The sequence below is a fragment of the Nicotiana tomentosiformis genome, chromosome 12, assembly GCF_000390325.3.
Source record: "Nicotiana tomentosiformis chromosome 12, ASM39032v3, whole genome shotgun sequence".
Lineage (NCBI taxonomy): Eukaryota > Viridiplantae > Streptophyta > Magnoliopsida > Solanales > Solanaceae > Nicotiana > Nicotiana tomentosiformis.
Window position 1 is genome coordinate 126,085,994 of NC_090823.1, and position 15,135 is coordinate 126,101,128.

The following is a 15,135-nucleotide window of genomic DNA, read 5'->3' on the forward strand; positions in this document are numbered from 1 at the left end:
CTTTTTGACGAGTAGTAATACCCTATAGGCAGGATCTCTAACAATTGGCGATTGGAACCAATTCTATTGTTATACTTTAACCTTATAGGCATATTTTCTAGGTGAACGGTGCGATACAGTAGCGAATGAAATGATTAAAATCCTATAGGCATGATTTCTAGTGGATATGCTGCAGCGGTGCAAATTGAAGGAAAATTCAATGACATTTATTTCATATGGGCAGGTTTTATAATAACATGTAGTAACAGGGATAATAGAAGCATTTGAACTCATGCTTTGCTAGTAAACAAGTAGTGTGGGTGTGTGCTTCTCTTATTGTCATGATTTCTATAGTGCACATAGAGATTGAATGACATATATAACATATGAATCATTGAATCCTATAAGCATGTTTTCTACCATTGCATGCAAACATAAGAATTTACCCATCCTCCGTTTTTACTAACACCCCAATTGTTTATTAGAAAGTTATTACAGACCCAATGACAAACATAATTACAAAATATTATACAAGCAATAACAGTTGGCCACAACGGGCCCAAAAGGAAATACCCAGCATTGCCTGGGCCTTCAACAACTCTCACATAGCATATCCAGATTCCCAACATGGAACTATATTCATCAACATAACCCAGAAGCCATAGGAGAACTCGGGCCAAACCAAACAACCATATATTGACCAATATTACCTAGACATTGAATCACTTAAACCAACCAGTTTACATATTCAGCAGACAGTAGGAAGAAAGAGCTGAGTGTCAGAGATATCTTAGGTCTCAGTTGTAAAGAGAATGGCTAAAAGACCTTAAATCCTAGTGTGTCAGAGTTCACAAGGGTCTCAAATGGACCCCGAGCAGTGCTCACACTATGGAGGTCAGTAGTAAGAGTCTTGGTGGACTTGGCTTTCAGCCGGCCAAGAATGATAGGTTCAGAATAGCACATGTAACAAATGAGTGGGAGTGGACAGTGGCGAAGGGACAGAAGTTGAGGAAATACACTTATAGTTTAGAAAGCAAACATAACAAAGTTGAGAACACAGAACAATTAATCAATAGGTCAACAAGATTTAGAAGGAGGTTCAACACTTAGCAAAAATAACACATTGGCAGAAAGCACATTGGGAGTTGGAGTAGAGTCAAGTTCCCTGAGATTACAAGATCAACCAGATTATCATACTAAGGGGCATATTATCAAACAAATCTAAGTGGGGTACTAACTTAAAAGGTTTTAAACTCAAAGGTCCAAATTATGCTGAGGATTCATCACAATATCATAAGACAACCATGTTAACTTATATCATGAAGCAGAAAAGTATCAAACATGGTATGGAAACACAAACTAAGATAACCATTCTAAAGGTTTCAAACAGTTACTAAGGATATATGATTAAGAAACAACAGAGGCATGATGTGAGTCACATTAACATGGGAGCAGATCATAGTTGATAGAAAAAGGTCTTAACACGGATTAGAACACATTACATGTGCAAGTCTGTCATTACAGAGATTAAGAATAGAGTGAGAAAGCAAACTCATGTCAAATAGCAAAACGTAGGCATTCAGGTATTGACATAGTAGACTAATGAACTTAAGAGGGTTCAAATTATTCAAATTAGGCATAAACATGTCTCAGAACTTACAGCATTAGGTAAAATTAAATACTAAAGAGATTCAAAACAAATGCAAAACTAATCAAAGTTGCACACAAAAGTAGCCCCAAAACACATTAAGCCATGAATTTTAGAGGAAAGAATGTGTGAATCATAAACACATTAGAACAAAATTGCAAAGCCAAGTGACTTACCAGATAAACAGACAATAGGAAAGAACAAATTCCACAATGTTTCTGAGTATCAACAAAGAACAAGAACCCAGAATCTCAATGTGTCAAAGTTCCCAAGGGCTTCAAAGGAACCCCGGGCACTGCTCACACCAAGAAAAGGTTCAAAAGTCGAATCTTGGTGGCCTTGGCTTTCAGCCGGCCAAGAATCAAGGTATAGAACAAGAGAACGAGAGAACAATAGCACAATAACTTCAATATTTTTGTGAAAACTAACGATTAAAAGGTCTGTCTTAAAGGGGAATGGGGAGGGGTTTATATAGTAGTAGAAATTGAAACAATAAATATGAAAAACAATAAATTAAGCAAAAATAAGGAAAGAGAATATCACCTGCAAATCGAATTCAGAGATGGAGAGCCTCAAACCCTAATTGGGTTCAATCGTTTGAAACTCGACCCAAGAGTGTAAATCGCTTTTTGCTGAGCGTATATAGACGGAATAACGCCCAAGATAAAAAATTCGAGCCATTTTAGTCCGATCTCGGAAGTGATACTTGCCAAACTTAGGCAAGCACCTAAGTAACACCATAAATGGACGACCAATAGTGAGAGAAGATTAATAAGGTAAGTATTTCATAGGTAGATTCCATCTCCAGGTTGCAATCAAAGAGGAACATGGGTGTGACAGCTAGGGTTCGTGAAAGAGAAGGGAGTGGAGAGTGTTTTAGGGCGGCTGAGCAGAGTGAATGTGAGGATTAGGGTTGGGTGGATAATTAAAATAGGGGGTTAATCGTGGGTTGTTGATCTCTTAAGATCAATGGCCAGGATTTTAAAGGGACTGAGGCGGGTTATTTCAAACGGGTCGCGCCCGAATTTTAAAAGGGCTACTTGGATTGGGCTGGAAGGTTGGGCTAAAGATTTGGGCCAAAATTTATCCGAAAATTAGTTTAAAATTAGGCTACTATTTAAATACACAAAATCTATCAAAAATAATTTCTAAAAATACTTAATAAAAAAATAAAAAAATTATTTATGTACTAAAATGATTAAAAATAATAATTTGGCATTATAAAATATAAAATGCTATTTTGGTAAAAGCAATTATGTATGAGTATAGGCTATTACTGCAAAATTGTGCTAATGGCTTTAAACAATACTAAAGTAATTATATAAAATGAAGTAAAAATATATGAAACATGTGTTATGGATGTAAATGATAATTTAGGTAATTAAGTCATCACAAAATAATTGAAATTAGTAACTAATAAATTATTTAAGTAATTTAAATGCAGAAAAATCAAATTTAAAGCTCTAAAAATTATAAATAATTATAGAAAAATGCTTGTTTAGATTTGTAAACTAAATAATGATACAAAATGATGTTTTGAAAGATTTATATTATTTGAAAAAATATGAGGGCAAAATTGGGTATCAATAAGCTTTATGGCATACCGGTATCTATCATCTCTGATTGGGGTACACAATTTACATCACGTTTCTAGAGAGTCGTACATCGTGAGTTAGGTACTCGGGTAGAGTTGAGTACAACATTTCACCCTCAGACGGGCGGACAGTCCGAGCTCACTATTCAGATATTGGAAGATATACATCGTGCGTGTGTGATGGATTTTGGGGGTGCTTGAGATTAGTTTTTGCCACTTGCGGAATTTGCTTACAACAACAACTACCAGTCGAGCATTCAGATGGCTCTGTATGAGGCCTTATATGGGAGGCGGTGCCGGTCTTTGGTGGGTTGGTTCGAGTCGGGCGAGGCTAGACTATTGGGTATGGATTTGGTTAAGGATGCTTTGGAAAAGGTTAAATTGATTCAGGATCGACTTTGTACAACCCAATCTAGACAGAAGAGTTATGCGAATCAGAAAGTTTCGTGATGTTACATTCATGGTTGGTGAGCAGGTCTTACTCCGGGTTTCGCCTATGAAGGGTGTTATGAGGTTCGGAAAGAAGGGCAAGTTGAGCCCGGGGTATATCGGACCTTTTGAGATTCCCATGAGAGTTGGAGAGGTGGCTTACAGACTTGCACTACCACCTAGTCTCACTGCAGATCATCCAATGTTCCATGTTTCCATGCTCTGGAAGTATCACGACGATCCGTCTTATGTGTTATACTTCATCTCAGTCCAGTTGGACAAGGATCTATCTTATGTTGAGGATCTAGTGGCCATTTTGGACAGACGGGTTAGAAAGTTGAGATCGAAAAGCATTGTTTCAGTGAAAGTACAATGGAGGGGTCATCCGATCGAGGAGAAGACTTGGGAGACCGAGCATGATATGTGCAGCCGTTATTCTCATCTTTTCACCACTCCAGGTATAATTCTAAACCCGTTCGAGGATGAACGTTTATTTAAGAGGGGGATATAACGACCTGGCCGGTCGTTTTGAGAATTGTAGCCCTGTTCCTCCCCCTCCCCCCCTCACTTACTACTTATTTTGTACTTTATAGTTGTTATATGACTTGTCGGGGTAGTCAGTTTGGGTCTGGTGAGGTTTCAGAATTAATTGAGACACTTGTCTCAAGAAGGAAAAACTTAAGTTAAAAAGGTTGATGGGATATTGACTTATGTGTAAATGACTCCCGAATAGAGTTTTGATGATTCCAATAGCTCCGTATGGTGATTTTGGACTTAGGAGCATGTCCGAAAAATTATTTGGAAGTTTGTAGTTAAATTAGACTTGAAATGGCTAAAATAGAAATTTAAGTTTGGAAGTTTGACCGGGAGTTGACTTTTTGATATCAGGGTCGGAATCTGATTCTGGAAATCTGAATACGTCCGTTATGTCATTTATGACTTGTGTGCAACATTTTAGGTCAATCATACTTGATTTGATAGGTTTCGACATCGAATGTAGAAGTTGGAATTTTTTAGTTTTATTAGGCTTGAATTGGGATATGATTCATAATTTTAGCTTTGTTTGATGTGATTTGAGGTTTCAACTAAGTTTGTATGCTATTTTAGTACTTGTTGGTGTATTTGGTCGAGGTCCCAGGGGCCTCGGGTGAGTTTCGGATGGTTAACGGATCAATTTTGGACTTTGAACTCTACTGGATTTTTTGTGATGCAATGTTTGGTTTCCTTCTTCGTGATCGCGTGAGAATGTTCGTGATCGCGTAGGGTGGACGCCAGTGCATCGCGAACGCGTGTCGCATTCGCGTAGATGAAAATAAGGTAGTCGGGGCCACGCGCTTAATACTTCGTGATCGCGTGAATGAGTTCGCGATCACGTAGGCATGTGGAACTGTGTTTCGCGATCACGTGGGATTTTTCGCGATCGCGTATGGTTATTTTTGGGCAGTGTAAATTTGTGCTTAGCGATCGCGTGAGTTGGCCCACAATCGCGTAGAAGAAATGCATGGACGAAGAGTTTAAGTTCTGAATCAATTTTTGATGAATTGGAGCTCGGTAAGAGGCGATTTTCGGGATTTTCAAGGAAAACATCACGGTAAGTGTTCTTAACTCAATTTTGGTTAAAGTACCCGAATCTATGGTAGTTTTTAACATTTAAGTTGGAAGATTTAGAAAATCCTCTTTGTTTAAATTGAAGATTTGAGGGTTGAATTGTTATCGGAATTTAGTAATTTTCGTATGGTTGGACTCATAGTTGAATGAGAGTTCATATTCTGTAACTTTTGTCGGGTTCCAAGATGTGGGCTTCACAGGCAATTTTTGAGTTAAATTTCGGATTTTATTAAAAAATTAGTATTTTCATATGGAATTAATTCGAATAATTTGTATTGATTAAATCTAATTAATTGTGACTAGATACGAGGATTTCGGAGGCCAATTCGCGAGTCAAAGGCATAGCGGAGTAAAGAATTTCACGATTCAAGTTAAGTGACTTGTCTAACTTTGTGTGGGAAAATTTTTCTTAGGATTGGTATTGATATGATAATTGTGATGTATTAAAAGTCGTGTACGCGAGGTGACGAGTGTGTACACGGGCTAAATGTAGAAAACTCTAGTTTTAAATTGTGTAGATCTCTGTTACACGTTAACTAAATTATTTTATCGAGTTATATTCATCATTATTGATCTATTTTTATATTCTAAATTTGTCTGACATTTTTCCTGCTAGTTGCTTTACCTGGTTAGTTGAGATTTTGTTTCTTTTATTATGTGCTCATTATTTGAAAGTTGAATTTCTTAATTGAATTATTATTAATATGAAGTATTTGACATTAAAATTTTGGTATTGAGGCAATGTGTTAAATTTGTGAAATATTATTTTGTTGAGTTATTCACTCCCGAATATTTTGTGAGATTTTGTATTCATTGTGATTGAGTCGTGAGCTCCTTATCATGGAAAATAATGTTGTTGTTTATTTATTTTGGTAAGTTGAAATATTTGGGTACTTGAGGTGCAAATTGTGATATATTGTGATATTGATTTGCATGCGGTGGTATACGGTCTGGGTGTTGAAACACATGTGGTGAGATAAGGGTGGCTTGATACGCGTGGCTAGTAGGGGAACTACTAGAAGTCATGCAGTGTGATAAGGGTGGCTAAAATGCGGGATTCTATTTCGGGGGAAAAATAATTTCTTTAAAATTAAATGTGAAGGCTCCCGCAGTGATATAAGGAAATGAGATATTGTGAATTTATTTATGATTTGGGACTACAAGGTGGTATCTTGGGAGTGCCCTTGTTGATATTTCTCTATGGTTGCACTTGCATTTGGTTATTTTGTATTTTCATTGAACATGTAAATTCCTATTTTCCTTTCTTGAGGTATTATTTGCCTTTATTCTATGCAGTTAAATTGTGGCATACTCCTTACTAAATTTATTCCCATTTATTATTATTATTATTATTATTATTATTATTATTATTATTATTATTATTATTATTATTATTATTATTATATTGTTAAACTTTTCACCCTGTCTTTTATTATTACCAGTAGGGCCTCACCTGACTTCATCACTACTCTACCGAGGTTAGGCTTGGCACTTATTGGGCACCGCTGTGGTGTACTCATACTACGCTTATGCACATATTTTTGTGCAGATCCAGGTACTACCTACGAGACCGGGTATCAGTGAGCTAGACTGTACGCGGAGCCTTCAAGGTATATCTGCCATCGTCTGCAGACCTCAAAGTCCCCTTCTATCCCTATTATGTTATTTTTTCTTATTCTCTTTAGACTCCGATGTATAGAGATACTTAGAATAAATTCTTAAAAGCTTGTGACTTATTTTTACCAGGTTTTAAGAGTTGTAACTATTTGAACCGCGATTTGATTTATTTTATATGTTGAGATTTGAGTTACAGTTTTGTATTCCGCATAATTGATAGGCTTGCCTAGTCTTAGAGACTAGGTGCCATCACGGCATTCTACGGAGAAAAATTGGGATCGTGATAATAATTCGTCTAAAAATAGGGGAGTCCATTTGTGGGACTATATTCGTTGTATTCGCGCTACTGTATTCATGAATACAGAAGCGAAATTCGCCTTAAAATAGGAAAATCCATCTGTTTAATAACGGAAAGATGATCAATTAGCGTGTATCACACCTAATATAACTCAACAAAATCAATTGTACATAAAATTTGCTGCTACTATGTTGTATTCTATGTATTTGCGCGACTGTATTTATAAATACAGTGAGGTAATCAAAAAATATGGTGTATACCATTCTATTCAATTCGATTGTATACATTGTATTCAATCCATAAATATTCATTATTCACTATTATACATTATATTCAATTCACCGTATTCAATTTGACTGTATTCAAACAAAAAAAATCACAAAACACAGTGATATTCGATTGTATTAAAAAAAATACAAACCTTCATAATAGATAAATATATGAGAAAAAATAATATATTTTTACAAAAATACAATGTATTTGAGTGTATTTGTACATAATACAATGTATTTGTATCATTGTATGTGGCTAAAATAATAAAGAAGAGAAGAAAGTTCGTCGGAGATAACTTTTTCCGGCCAAGAAAAAGACTGTATGCATTGTATTAAAACTAAAAATTGAGACGAACAAAAATTCAGCCCTCAAATCTTCTCCGGCGTAGCCATTGCCAGATCCGTTTGCCTAAGAGGATGAGCCAATAGTGGATGATGACGCCAACAATTCTAACACCAACGATCAAAATTGAGTGCTTTAGTGGGTATATCTCGTGTAACCCTCTTCGGAGTTGTTGAATCAGCCATCGAAGACGAAATTTGAAGTTTCATCCTCAAAACCTAACAATGGCGAAAACAAAAAAAAATGAGTGAAGAGAAAAAGAAGAATGGCAGAGTAATTTGGCGTGAACCGACCAAAAGCTTTACCAATTACCACGAACTTTTGGAGCAAAAACGTTAAGGATTAATTCCGAAAAATTTGTTCCTACAATCTTGTTGTGAGGTAGAAAGATCGTGGAAAGAGAAAGAAGAAAAATCTTGTTGTGATTTGAGAGATAACGCGTGTTAACTGAAGAAAGAGAGAGAAAAAACATAAATAACGTATTTCACGCATATATGGTAGTGTATACAATAAATACCTATGTTGATATAAAATATAAATGGTAGCTATAGATAATAATATTTTAAAACGGTTTTGGTTTATAATAAATAAGATGTAATAGTTTGCTGTAGTAGGTAAAGTTTTTTTTTAATAACTTGGTATTTGAGCGAGTTTGTACGCATCTCGACTACTTTTATAGGTTACGTGCTACTTCCCGCTATTAAGAGTATCCGCTAACTCTGTCCACCAAAGCTTGGACATATAAAAAAGTCGCTTAGTATTGTTTTATCTATGTTGTGATTTAAACTTGAAACCTCATCATTTTCAACCCACTTTGTTGACTACTAGGTCACCCCTTCGGATTCTCCTCCAGTAGTTTTTACAAGTAGTTGCGAAATATACAAGATTACATCAAGCAATAGGGTAGTAGTTTCATGAAACTTAAAATATTTGCAAACGTTATACATAAAGCATAATTTAGAGATACTCTAATTGGTAAAAAATTGCATCTTGATTCTAGTAATAATTTCTTTTATAAAACTTCACTGAATGTCAAAGCTCACTCGAATTTGAATTGAAAATTTAGGTTTTCCAAAATAGAATTTGTTTCGAGCAGACGTTGTTGAGGGTACGTCTAAACGAGCTGAATTTCAATTTTGGAACGATTTGGCGAAGATTTGAATGAAAAATTCAAAGTAGAAGATAAACATTGAAGAAGATAAGATCTATGTATCACTTATGTATCCTATATTATGTATCCTATATGTATTATTTGTATATCTATGTAAACGTGTGTGTGAAATACATGTGACACATATATTTTTAAACTCTATATCAACTACGAACTTTGACTCCAAATTAGTCCAATTCTTTTCCAATCTTTCTCAAAATTTATTTATTGGCTCATTTATGTGTTTTCAATAAATTTTAACCATACCTATTAAGAAAAATATTTTTTTGCCTAAATTTTTTAAATATTGTATATCACTGATAATGAATTTTGGTTGCAAACCGGTCCAAATTTGCTCCAATCTTTCTCAATTTTTGAATATTGCCTCAATTCAACTAATTTTAACCATGTCCATTAAAAAAAGCTTTTTTTTCCTAGTTTTTTTTTTTACATTATATATCATTGGCAAGTTTCTCTAGCTATTTATGGTAGCATAACTTAATGATTAATTATTGGTAAATAGCATATATTATTTATTTATTTATGTAGTTCTCTCGTTTCTCTAAAATATTATACTTCAATTGCTTTAAATTCGAAATACAATGTCCTTATAGCAATTACTTCCAAAATCTTTGACAATTTCAAGTGAACCGAGAAATATATATTCTATTTGTTTCATTTTATGTTGTATTTGGCTTAATACAATGTTATTTGACTTTTAACTTACATTAATAAAAGCAAGACAATATTGAACTAATAATTGAAAAGTTAGTTTGATAAAAGGACGATGCATCAAATTTTAAATTTTAAATAGTTTAATGAATTTTAATTCTTGAAAGTTATGAAATTGTACGGAAATTAAATTGTGTCAATTCATAGAATATTTAGAAATAGAAAGAGTATCACACAAATTAGTGTGAAATAAATAAATAAATAATTCATGACATTTCACCAATGGATAAGTTATGTAAAGGAGCACCCAAGAGTGTGAACTAATAGTCAATTGATTGAGAATTATGAGTTATTAGGTTCAAACTCCAGCGAAGTCAAAAAGCACAAAATAATTTATTCTTATGTTGTTGTTCATGGGAATTAACAAGTACGCGTAAAACTAATTTATTCTTAATTTAATTTACTTAGGCAAAATACTAAATTGACTGGTCGACTGAAACTAATTATAATCGCAAGCCAAAAGTACATAACATATGTATATAATACATACATATATAAATAATATATATTTTATCGGCTATTATTTTTGGGAACGGCTAAAAATATATACATTTCATAACCACAAGAAACTATTATTTTCTGCTGCATACACTAATTTTCAAGTAAACATTGCTAGGGGTGTCCTATTTGTTCGCCCCCATTTAACCTGTAGCCGCTTTTTTTTTATATTTTAAACTAGTACCCAAAGTTTAAACAACTTAAGGCTTTTTTCTCCTCCTCCTCCTTCTTCTTATGGTGGGAATGGTTTTATATGGTGTTTGTGAACATATTTTAAGATAGTTTATGATATTTTATTGTGGTGAGTTGTTGTGTCGCTTTATTTTTTACTACTCCTTAGGGTTTTCTCTTCTTCTCCTTCTTCTTAATTGCAAGATGGATTTGTTAGATTTATCATTGTTTTGATAAATTGGTGATTGAAGTTAATTTTTGATGATATTTGAAGGTTATGTTTCAAATTTGAGTTCATTTGGAGTAGATTTAGGTGTTAAATCGTATATTGAATTGTTAAAATTTGAAGAACAAATTCGTGTTTTTGGGCAATTTGCACTTCAGACCTATTTGGCCTTAAGTGCATATGAATTGCAATTTTTTCACTTCAGACCTTTTTGCGTTAATTGCATGAAATCATTGGCTGCACTTCAGACTGTTTTGGCATTAAGTGCATGAAAGTATGAAACCACCAGTTGCACTTCAAATCTATTTGGCCTTAGGTGCATTTGAAATATAATTTTTTCATTTCATACCCCTCTGACCTTAAGTGCATGAAAATATTTGTGCTACTTTAGACCTATTTGACCTTCAGTGCATCTTAAGTGCAATTTTTGCACTTTAGACTTAATTGACCTTTAAGTGCATTACACTTCAGACAATTTTTTTTTAACTTCAGACCCGATAAGTCTGAAGTTGAACGTAAATTGGGTAGGTTTATAATATTTTTTTATAAAGTGGGTATAACTTCATTTGTGACCCCAAAACCGGGTATAAATGCAAAAGCCCCAATTTTCAAAGATGGAGGACACTGGACTTTTGTCGAATAAAGCCCAAGTTCTATGGGCTTATATAGGCCCATTCACAGACCGGGATTCAACAAATTACAGCAGCTATAAACCCTAGCATCCCCTCTTACTTCTCTTCTCTTACAAAAATCCCTCGCTGGAGCAACGTGAAGAGAGATCTGCATCGGCGCCGCAACAGCAGCAGAAGTGAAGATGGAGGCAGCGAGAACTGTGAAAGATGTTTCCCCTCACGAGTTTGTGAAGGCTTATGCCGCTCACCTCAAGCGCTCCGGCAAGGTATATGCGTTGAATGTATATATGTATTTGCGTATATAGATTCATTCGTTTATGTTTACAGTGATTGATAATGGCTCTTGTAATGTACAATGCTCGCTTAATGCATTCATGAATATGTAGAATTTGTTTATAAGCAGGAAATTTCTATGCGTCTTATTTATTTCTTATTAGCTTCGATTTTGGTGTATAAAATTTTCTGTAGACTGCTATAGGTTTCATATTAAAAGTAATTCGTCGTTGAGCATTTGGTAGACTCTAATTAAATTGCTAAATACGAAAGAACCAACTTACTTTTGACAGTCTTCTTCAAATGATATGCAGAATTATGGAAAAATTTTCTGTAGCTATCTGTTGGTATTAGGAAAAAGGCATTTTTCATTAGATAAAGACGTTTTTGATTTTTTGATTTAAACTTGCATTTGGTGTAGTGCTGTTTGTAGCACACAGCTGCTTAATTTAGTCCATCTTGTTTAGATAGTTACTGAAAGATTGAGGTAGAAAAAACTAGTTCTTGGAGAGTATAAGTAGATATTGAAATGAAATTTGTTGAGTGCACTTCGGATTGAGTGAAACGTCAACACCAAGTAAAATTGTTAGAAACGGGACACTTTTGTTTACTTATTTAGGCTTGCAGCACTGACTTGAATCTTTTCTTGAATCAAGTACATGGTAATATTTGATTCGTTGGTGTTGACTAAACTTGTTTGAGGTGTAGCAGTTGTTGTATTGGTGTCTGTGAGACTTGAATCCTAGACTGCTTGCTTACTCTGATATTACATGGATTGAGTGAGTCTGCTTCATCTAGATGCTTAAGTCTGCAGAGAGGGATACCTAAGAGGACAATTTTTGTTCTAGGTTTGCATATTCTAAACTGTTACAATGATTGTTTATCTTGAATGAGTTCATTGTTTGCTATATTTAAGAGCTAAATTCTGAACTATTTTACTGCAAATTATTTCTTGTGTGAAGTAGACATTTTGCTTTAACTGGCTCTATAGACCTAGCATGAAGGGTATGTCATACTCTTTATAGTTAATTTCTGGGCTTCCAGCCAATGTTACCGTTGCAATTTCTTCGAACGTTGAGTTTAAAATTGTGGTGATTGTGCTTGTATGTTCTTTTTGCTTTATGCAGATGGAGCTTCCTGAGTGGACTGATCTCGTCAAGACTGGTAAACTAAAAGAGCTTGCTCCATATGACCCTGATTGGTACTATATTAGAGCTGGTATGTTTCATTTCCACTCAGAAGCAGGAACTTATCTAATAGTAGTTTCCCTTCTTTCTAACATATTTTGATGTATGGCAGCCTCTATGGCAAGGAAGATCTATTTGAGGGGTGGTATTGGTGTTGGTGGATTCCGAAGAATCTATGGTGGTAACCAGAGGAATGGCAGCCGCCCTCGTCATTTCTGTAAGAGCAGTGGTTCAGTTGCACGCAACATACTTCAGCAATTGCAGAACATGAACATCGTTGACTTTGATCCTAAGGGGTAAGTAGCCCTTTTATAAAATCTAATTGCAGCTGAATTTTATTTGTTTCTTTATATTATGGTGGTTGTAGGAATTATATCCATTGATTAGTTAGAAACCTGTTTGGTATCTCAACTTTGGCAAGTTATTTTAGGTAGTAAAGATAAATATAGTTCGGGAGAATAGCTATAGTTCTTTCTCCCATTTTCTGATATTTATTGTCCCACATATTGAGTGTCACCACTTAGTAATATTTATGATTAATCGTTATATGGGTGCCAGCAAATTTTTGGCTTCCTTGAAAATAAGAACATGGCTCGAGTGAAAATTAAGATAAAGTGCTTCACTTTGCTCTTAAGGAGACATCCTCATTGCTAGTGGATGCTCACAACTCAACTTATCAGCTGCATTAAGAATGCAAATCCTTGATATGAATTTTTTTCAGATGCTGCTGCTTATTATTGTCTGTCTGATTATATTTTCGTTCTCTATCTAGTGGAAGGAGAATCACATCCAATGGCCAGCGTGATCTTGACCAAGTTGCTGGAAGAATTGCTGCTGCTCTTTAAGAGATGAATTCAGGCAATTTTATGAATACATGAGTTAGCTCAAACTTATTGTTTCAGTTTGGACCTATATAAATTTAGGGTACTTTTCAATCAATTTTGTGGATGTTTTGCCTTTCGGACTTTCGGCGTCTTTCTCAGTATGTCAGTTTTGCCCTTTCAGTACCTAGAGATGTATTGTGGCATATCTCTAGTCCATATTTTACATTGAGTTGGTCCCTTCAAATTGGCAGCTATTACCTAATTGATAAAATTCAAAAGCCTTGTTGGAATTATATTCTTTTTGTTCACATGAAGAAATTGCCGGTTAATGTACTTCTCTTATGGACAAGAAGGGTCACGTATCTTCTTTTGAATTGAGCAATAAGAAGACTGAAATTAATATAATGACCAAACTCTGTTTTTGGTCGAAGTTGGATTGCTGGAGGTGTCTTAGAATTTCATCGTTGATTGATTGCAAACGTTAAACAGTCTTGACACAAATTTTTTACATACCATCTTTCAACAGGTTGTCGTAATTATATTTCGTGTTTTAGCAAACTCCATCCTTACAAAGATTAATATGAATGAAAGTTTATTGTTAAAATTTTTGTATTTAAAAAAGACTTTACTCTTTGTTCAATTTTACCTTCTTTATATCTTCGACCATAAACCATAATTGTGATCTGATTATATTAATTTTCAAGGTTGATTGTTTGTTTCTACTATCTTTAAGACTCGCTCAGGACTCGTTTTCTCTATTATTTTGTACACATTGAAGCGTATACTTAGCTTCTTTGCAAGAACTTCATCGGGCTAATTTGAAGGTTTAAATTGCATCACTAAATCCTCTTTTATCGATAAAAGTAAAAATTAAATAATAATTAAGGCAATATATTTGAATGAACATTAACTATTGATATTAATCAAGTATGCCACATTTTGACGATATCCTACATCATGCCACAAAATGATATCATTACTATTAAATAATTAAATTTTAAAAATAAAGCATCTGCAAAAGAAATATTATATATACTGAAATTTACAATTCAACACAACAAATAGTTCTCCTGTATGTTATAGTAATATTATATGATATAATAAGAGTAATAAATAATTAAAAATATCAACACAAGGCTTAGTTTTTGTATTTCTATAATATCTTTGCATTACCCTTCATTTTCATTCTTTTTCTCTACTTCTGTATTTGGAATATTATTGAATTTCCAAAATACGATATTTAAGGAAAAAGAGAGAAAATATAACAACTCTTAAAACACTTAAGAAAATTGAGAAAATATTGCTTCTAGAATATTTAATCAAAGTTCAACTCAACGTTTAGTTTTAATTGTATTGCTATAATTTTATTACTTTATGATATTATATAAATACAAAGAATGCGAAATGTGTTCGATACCAAACAATCAAGGTAAAAATACACATAAACACATTATTTCTAAAAAATAAAAGACAAAGAAGAAGATGGAAAAGGAGAAGAAGCAGAAAGAGGAGGAGGGGGAGAAGAAGAAGTTATTAATTCCCACTCTGCTCTATTTAAACCATTTTATTTCTATCTTTAATCAAACCTATTCATTTTAGGGAAATTAAAAACAAATAATAGCAATATTACACAGAAAGAACAAAAAATAAAATT

At 34.0% G+C, this 15,135-nt stretch overlaps 1 protein-coding gene across 1 annotated transcript; it reads left to right on the forward strand.

The window, feature by feature from the left end:
• The first annotated feature begins 11,261 nt into the window (after positions 1 to 11,261).
• Positions 11,262 to 13,774, forward strand: LOC104109102 (small ribosomal subunit protein eS19x). The gene is made up of 4 exons (XM_009618302.4): positions 11,262 to 11,463; positions 12,598 to 12,688; positions 12,770 to 12,953; positions 13,430 to 13,774. The coding sequence occupies exons 1-4, from the start codon at positions 11,380 to 11,382 to the stop codon at positions 13,500 to 13,502; spliced, it is 432 nt and encodes a 143-aa protein (XP_009616597.1). The 5' UTR covers positions 11,262 to 11,379; the 3' UTR covers positions 13,503 to 13,774.
• Positions 13,775 to 15,135: the final 1,361 nt, after the last annotated feature.